General features: G+C 55.3%; 1 protein-coding gene across 1 annotated transcript; it reads left to right on the top strand.

Moving 5' to 3' along the window:
- Window positions 1-430: 430 nt before the first annotated feature.
- LOC129041668 (uncharacterized) lies at window positions 431-7,320 on the top strand. The gene is made up of 4 exons (XM_054497095.2): window positions 431-548; window positions 866-967; window positions 4,461-4,538; window positions 7,057-7,320. The coding sequence occupies exons 1-4, from the start codon at window positions 510-512 to the stop codon at window positions 7,063-7,065; spliced, it is 228 nt and encodes a 75-aa protein (XP_054353070.2). The 5' UTR covers window positions 431-509; the 3' UTR covers window positions 7,066-7,320.
- Window positions 7,321-7,741: the final 421 nt, after the last annotated feature.

The raw sequence follows: 7,741 nt of genomic DNA, 5'->3' as shown, positions 1-7,741 counted from the left end.
CACCATGTTGGTCAAGCTGATCTTGAACGCCTGACCTCAGGTGATCCACTCCTGACTTCAGGTGATCCGCCTGACTCGGCCTCCCGAAGTGCTGGGATTACAGGCGTGAGCCACCACACCCGGCCCCAGTTGAATGGTCTTAATGGCTCTTTTTGCAATTCTAGAACCAGGCACAGATCATTCTATAAAACAGAACGAGGGCTCCTGCGTGCTGGGCAGAGGAGGTTGGTTTTGTAGACAGAAAGGGGCTGAGGAAGCAGACACAGAGCAAAAAGCAGATTGGTCGTTTCCAAGAGGTTTTCCTTGGAAGGTTCCAGCAGAGGGGACTTCCTCATCACGCTGGCAAGACCTGGCTTGTTTGGGGCTATTCTCTGTCTCCTGGTTTCCTGGAAGGTGAGATGAAGAAATTAGTTTTGGCTTGGTGAGGTGGAGCTCTAGCACGAGTGGCTGCATTTTGGTCTGTTCTGCCGGGCCTAGTGCAGGAGCTCAGGCCAAACCAGTGGCCTCCTATGAATTTTATCAAACGCAACTCAGACGATGCCGTCCAGGTGAGTGGAACGCGCACAGCGCTGCTCGCAGACTCCCTGTCCGACTTCTAAATCTCTGCACTTTCAGCCTAAACGTCTGGAGATCCGGAGAATGAGTCCTCCAAGGTGAGGTCTCCCTGAGACGGTCCCTGCAGCTGGGCAAAAGGTCCTTCCAGACCACGTGACCGTTGTATTGGGAGTGGAGACTCATCAGGGCGGGGAGGGCCTGAGACCACGGGAGCAGAGGCTCGACCCGGCAGCAGCTCTCCCTGCCCTCAGGGGGCCATGAGCTCCGCAGGCCCCAGAGCCCTGTGTGCACTTTTCACGCTTTTTCTAAGGCGAGGTTGAGAACCACGCCCAGCACTGCCTGGTCCAGCCCCTGGGAAGGAAGGCAGGGCCCGGAGCCCCTCCTGCCGCCAGCAGTGTCCCTGTCTTGGAAGGTACGTGCATCCTCCGTCCCCGCCGAGGATCTTTAGGTCTCACCTGGGGCCTCACCGGGCACTGGGAGGGGCTGGGCCCTGGGCCTGCAGTCAGCAAAATGTGGGGTTTGGGCTGGAACTGGGAATCCCCGTGGGCGGCCACGCCCTGTCTGCCCCTTCACGCTGAGTCAGGGCCGGGAAGGCCAGGCCCACCCAGGGACGGGCTGTATAGGGCTCCCCTGTCCGCCCCAGCCCTCGCTGCCCTGATAGGGTGAGGCTGTGTCCCGGAGCCTGACCCAGTTCCGCCTGCCCCCGGCCTCTTCACTGGAGAGGATCAGGGTCAGGGTGCCTGGCCCACAGAAGCATGTCCAGCTCCACGCGGACACACGGGCCCTTGGTGCCCCCTCTAGAACTCCACGGTCCTGGCCTCCCCCAGGACCAGGCAAGGCCAGGCCCACTGCAGAGCTGCGTGTGCACACACCAGCACACACATACATGTGTAACACACCCACTCACACACCCACACACATTCACACAGATACACACACTCTCCCACACATATACATATACACCCACACACAACACATATATTCGCACAGATACACATATACCTACATTACAGATACACATGTACACACATACACACACACGTACACACATACGCACAAGCAACACTCACAGGTGCACTGGCGCACATGCTCAGTGAGCTCTCCCGGTGCTGTTGTTCACTAAAAGTTTGGGAAGGAACGGTCTGGGTGGCAGCAAGGAAGGGACCTTAAACTGCGACATGATTTCTCCAGCGTCCTTGAGAACAGAACATTCAGCAGGACAGAGGAGCCCTTCAGGGCCCAGGCAGCTGAGGCAATGGTCACTCCTCTGTCTTTTCGGAAGCGCTCTCTGCCTCTACATGGACACGAGGAATCCATCCTTTCCTTCTTCTTGACCCACACAGAGCCAAGGAGGGGTCTCCCTGAGTTGGTCCCCTGTAGCTGGGCCAAAGGTCCCTCCAGACCACATGCCCCTTATGTTGGGGGTGGAGAATCATCGGGGCGGGGAGAGCCTGAGACTGTGCTGCTGCTGGCATTGCTGTGCTATGTGACGCCAGCCCGGGGCCCTCCCGGGTCTGCAGGCTCAAGCCTCTTGCATGGAGACCACACTCCGCTTGTCCTGCCACGGCCGGTGGAAGGCCACTGGCCTTTGTCTTTGCTCCCAGAGCCCAGCCGGTAACACCCTTGACTTGCTCTCGGAGCCCACGTTTGCACGTTAGTGTCAAGTGATACCAAATGCTCCTCCAAGCACGTGGTCTCTAAAGGCCTGGCTGGAGCCCTCATCCTCCCCCATCTGCCCTGCGATCCCCCTCTGCACCCCGTCTCCCAGGTGAACACACGGCCCCCACACACAGCCTCAGACACTGCCCTGGCCTCCTCCCCACCGCCCTCCTGCCCTCGTGATCTGCCCGCCTCGGCCTTCCAAAGTGCTGGGATCACAGGCGTGAGCCACCGTGCCCGGCCTCCTCCTCCGATTTTCATCTGCTTTCACTTGGGGATCATGGTCTAAATTTTCACTTCTTGATTTTTTAAAAAATTGTGGTAAAGCTCATCTAACATAACGTAAAATGTACCATCTCAACCATTTTCAAGCGCACAGTTCGGTGGCATTGAGCACATTCGCACTAATGTGCAGCCATCACCGCCATCGTCCGCAGAACTTTCCATCTTCCCAAGCTGAATCTCTGTCCCCACGAAACGCTGACTCCTGTCCCCCGGCACCCCCACTCTTCTTCATGTCTCCAGGGGTCTGAGAACTCTAGGGGCCGCATACATGGGGTCCTGCAGCACCTGTCCCTCTGTGCCCGGCACTAGGTCCTCAAGGTGCGCCAGTGGTGGAGCAGGGACGGGGTTTCCTTCCTGCTGAGGCTGAACAATTCAGAATCTGTTCTAACTCTTCTTCCTCTGTCATTTTTCTGGGCCTTGAATGGCAGAACTGCACCCCCTGGAAGGGCCCCCTCGCACCGCTGCGCCTCCCGATCCCCATGCAGGCGACTGGTTCTTCCCCCAGGCTCCAGGGCTGTGAAACCAGGGCAGAGCTCCTGCTTCAAGGCTGTGTGCGTGGCCGAGAGTAACTGGGAAGCAACCGGAGCCACACGGGTCACCCACTCGCTGCACTGGGCCGTGCAGGGATCGCCATGTCCTAGGGGCAAGGCCTTGGCCCCACTCACAGGTGCATGGATGGTCCCCAGGACTTTTCCCTCTTCCTTCACCTGGAGGGGCTTTGGGCCACTGTGCTCATTTCCGGCCACCTGGGGGTGGGCACCAGCCCCCTACTCCCAGCGCCCCCAATCCTCCCAGCTCCCCCAGTCCTCTCCCCTCCCCCGAGTCTCCGTGCAGCCTTGAGGCCCTGCCCTCCCTGCCCAGGTGAGCACAGTCTGTGCTGTTCCTTCCCAGAGCACATTTGCATGGTGCCCTGGGCACCAAAGCCCTGGGGAAGGCATATGACTCCAGGAGTGGCTGGTGGTGCCATTTCCAGCCACAGAAGGGTCAGATGCGGCCCCAGATGAGGCAACATTGGGAACAGAGGCAGCCCTGGCTTGAAAGGCTGAGCTGCAGAGTGTGCACCCCCCCACCCCCAAACACACACACACACACTTGTCCTGGGCCTGCCTCCTGACACACCAGGCAAGCCTGTCTGACTGCCCCGCCTGACTCACTCCCTTCCCCTTGGGCCTCCACCTGGCTCCTGCCTTCCCACACACAGGCCCACACTGCTTGAGCCCCTTCCTCAGTCATCCCTGGGTGCCCCCATGCCTCCTGGGCAGGGCTGGAGCAGGCAGGTGCCTCCACCCAACCCCAGCCCCTGAGAAAACCCTCCTGACAGACCCAGCCCGCCCTCTGATCCCTCCTCTGCCCCAAGAGGCTCTCGTCATTCAGTCATTTACATGTGAGTGTGAACAAGCTGACCTTGCCGTCTTGCTGAGACAGAGCAGCCTGTTCAGGGAAAGGCAGGTTCCTGGAGCAGGGAGGGAGGAGCTGGCATTTCCAGGAGAACCAGTATGGGTGGGGCTCCGGGTGGAGGCTTCAGATCTTCCAGAGAAGCCCCAGGAGGTGACGGGCAGAGTGACAGGGATGGATGGGGCTGCCACAGGACGCCCCTGCTCCTTACGACTCTTGACTCTGCTGGGGTCTGGCTTTTTCCAGGGCTTTGCAAGCAGCAGCAGAGGCTACTCTCACTCTTGTCCCCATGCCCCTGTGGATGGCAGTCGTGGCCAGGGGACCCCAGCCAGTGCTTCTCTGAGATGTCTGTGTGAACTGAGGGAAGTCGGCTCTGTCCTGCCCCAGGCCAGCACTGACCACTCCTGGGCCTTGCTTCCAAATGTCTCCCCCAGTCCACTGCCTAACAAAAGGCTCCTCTGTAATCCAGCTCCGCAGTGGAAGCCCAGTGGATCCTCTGGCTGGGAGGTGACTCTCCCTGGGCCTCTGGTATTTCTGTGCAGTTGTGACCAGAGCCTTTGTTTCAGGTTGTCTTTTCAGGGATGCTTGTGCAGCAGACAGCCTTGGAAGAAAGAGAGAGGGTCTCACACAGGAGCTCAAGACAGGTATGCTTACTGCCTGTTATAAAAGATTCGGGTTCTCTAACAACAGGGTAATCTCCTGCAATGCACACCCCTGCTTGCAGGGGTACCTCACCCTCTTCACATCCCCCCATGGGAGCTGGGGCTCAGGAGCCATGGTGCATGGACATGCTGGCCCTGCCTCTGCGCTACTGGGGGGTGATAAAGACCTTTGTATCTGACCCAGGAGTCTCATGTCCTCTGCCTGCATTCATGAAACTGTGGGTGGCTACTTTGTTGATTCACAAGAACCTGTGAAAGGAAAATAAATCTTGGGACCACAAAGTCACTAACCCAAAGGGAAAAGTCACACTGGGAACTGTGTCAGGCAAACCTGTTCCCATTTTATTCCCAAATAAGATAGCTACAGAGATTAAAAAAACAAAAAAGCCACCCACCTCCCTCACAATTTGTGCACCAGGAAATTCCCTGTGGGGCTCAAGATCTTTACCCTAGAGCAGTTGTGTGGGATTTCACCCTGGCAATGTCAGTGGACAGCTTACCTTCACAGGTGCAGACAGAGGACAGAACTCAAAGTCATCCCTCTGCTCACCCGAGACAAACACGTATCTGACTGCTTCCTCTGCCCTGTTGTCTCACTGAGCCAGACTAAGGCACACGTGGCCCTTCCCCTACCCCCTCTCACATGTGGATTGTGTATTCAGTGAAAGGCTGATCAGAGACTCATAGAATGCAACTATCTGTTGCTTATCTACCTATTAACCGGAAGCCCCCGCTTCGAGTTGTCCCAAGTTGTCCTGCCTTTCTAGACCAAACCAATGTACATCTTACATATGTATATATTTTAATATTTATTTATTTATTTTGAATTGGAGTCTTGCTCTGTTGCCCAGGCTGGAGTGCAATGGTGCGATCTTGGCTCACTGCAACCTCCACCTCCCAGGTTCAAGCGATTCTCCTGCCTCAGCCTCCCAAGTAACTGGGACTACAGGCACACGCGGCCGTGCCCAGCTGATTTTTGCATTTTTAGTGGAGACTGGGTTTCTCCATGTTGGCCGGGCTGGTCTAGAACTCCTGACCCCAGGTGATCTGCCCACCTTGGCCTTCCAAAGTGCTGGGATTACAGGCGTGAGCCACTGCGCCTGGCCATCTTACATGTGTTGATGATGTGTCTTGTCTCCCTGAAATGTATGAGAAGAAGCTGCCCCCTGACTACTTTGGGCATGTGTCATCAGGACCTCCTGAGGCCGTGTCACAGGCACACCTCAACCTGGGCAAAATACGCTTTCTAAATCGATTGAGACTTGTCTCAGATACTTTTGGGTTCACGGACCGCAAAAACTCAGGCCTTTCCCAAGACTCGACCCCCTTGGGGTGCACAATGTTCTCCCATGGATCTTCTCTTTAGCATGGGGGCATGTACAGGAGGGCCTCACGCACGCTTCATTCCAAGGTGCCAGTGAGTTATTGCCTCCTGAGCTGGCTGGACAAGAGCTGAGTGCTGGGTGTCTGTCTGGGGAAAGGATCAGGGGTTCCAGAAGAGGACCTGGAGGCCAGGGCACCAAGGGGACAACTTCTGCTTCACGGTCTCGCTGACGGTCAGTGGACCCCCACCCCGTGGCCCTTCACCAAGACAAAAAGGAGAACTGGCTGGGCATGGGAGCTCACGCCTGTAATCCCAGCACTTTGGGAGGCCGAGGCAGGCGGACCATTTGAGGGTCAGGAGTTTGAGACCAGCCTGGCCAACATGGTGAAACTCCATTTGTACTTAAAATACAAAAATCAGCTGGGTGTGGTGGTGAGCGCCGGTAATCCCAGCTACTCGGGAGTTGAGGCAGGAGAATCTCTTGAACCCAGGAGGTTGAGGTTGCAGTGAGGCGAGATGGTGCCACTGCACTCCAGCCTGGGCAACAGAGCAAGATTCCATCTCAAAACAAACATACAAACAAAGAGGAGAACGGCTCCTGCTGGACAAGGCTCTTGGGCTCCAGTAGGGAGGACGCTGTGGTTCGGAGCCCTGAGGTGGGTGCAGCCCCTTGTGCCAGCCTTGCCCATGGGGGTGAGCACCACGGTACTGGACATTACCCTGAAGCCCATATGCCGTTTTCTAGTGCTTGAGTGTTTGCTACAAGCTACCTATCCTTGGAAATGCTGCTAAAACTTAATGTCCTTATTAAGCAAAACTTCTTAGCTGTCCATAATGGTGTAAACAGCTTGATAAATGTTGGAAATATTTTAAGAAAGATAAAGGCAATCCAGTGACTCACGGCCAGATCTGTTTTATATACTGTTTATTATTTTTATTACCTATAAGAAACCTGTACATGTACAGATATGTTTTAAATAACACTGAACCACAGATTTATTATTAAATCTTTTTTCTAAACAGAAAAGCCCCGAAAAGTGTAGTATGATTCTATCACAGAAAATGATTGACTCTTATCGTGATGGTCAGTCAATATTACTTAAAAACATGAAAAGAACATGTTATAGGACAAATACAGACTAATGTATGATTGTGAGAATTTCTGATAATTCCCAGGAATTCTGATTTCTCCTTCCCCAATCCTGAGGGTGGAGCCGTGAGGAATCTGGGCTGACTGCAGGGTCCCACCTGCCAGGAGCAAGAACAGCTCCTTCCTGAGGCCCGGTCGTCACTGTTTCCTGCTGATCACCCGAAAGTGAACACCCAAAGCATGCGAGGAACACCTTTTGTTCCCAACAGGCCTGGAAAGAGCCCTGCCCAGCCTGCTGGGGAGGCGAGCTGTTCCTGCAGCAACTTGTAAGCAAAGCGTCTCAGTAAAACAAAAGGTCACTTCATATAGCTTCCTGTGTGGACAGCTGCATCTTTGTTTGGTTCGTTTGTTTGTTTGTTTGATTGGTTCTGAGATAGGGTCTTGCTGTGTTGCCCAGGCTGGAATGCAGTGGTGTGATCAGAGCTCACTGTAGCCTCCAACTCCCGGGCTCAAGTGATCCTCCCACCTCAGCTTCCCGAGTTAGCTGGGGCCACAGGCACGTGCCACCAAGCCCAGCTAATTTTCATAATTTTTAGTAGAGATGGGGGTCTCACTATATTGCCCAGGCTGGTCTCAAATTCCTGGTCTCAAATTCCTGGCCTCAAGCGATCCTCCACAGTGCTGGGATTACAGGCCTGAGCCACCGCACCTGGCCTGTGGCTGCATCTTTGAAGAACAAGCCTTCCTGCCTTTCACCAGCCCATCCCTCGG

Source organism: Pongo pygmaeus, chromosome 6, assembly GCF_028885625.2.
Source record: "Pongo pygmaeus isolate AG05252 chromosome 6, NHGRI_mPonPyg2-v2.0_pri, whole genome shotgun sequence".
Classification (NCBI taxonomy): domain Eukaryota; kingdom Metazoa; phylum Chordata; class Mammalia; order Primates; family Hominidae; genus Pongo; species Pongo pygmaeus.
Note: the sequence above shows the minus strand (reverse complement) of the source record. Positions and strands in the feature narration are given on the sequence as shown.

Coding starts and splice junctions, on each gene's coding strand:
- LOC129041668 (XM_054497095.2), top strand. CDS start 510: ATGAATTTTATCAAACGCAACTCAGACGATGCCGTCCAG. Junction 549..865: donor ACTCAGACGATGCCGTCCAG/GTGAGTGGAACG, acceptor GCTTTTTCTAAG/GCGAGGTTGAGAACCACGCC. Junction 968..4,460: donor CAGTGTCCCTGTCTTGGAAG/GTACGTGCATCC, acceptor CCTTTGTTTCAG/GTTGTCTTTTCAGGGATGCT.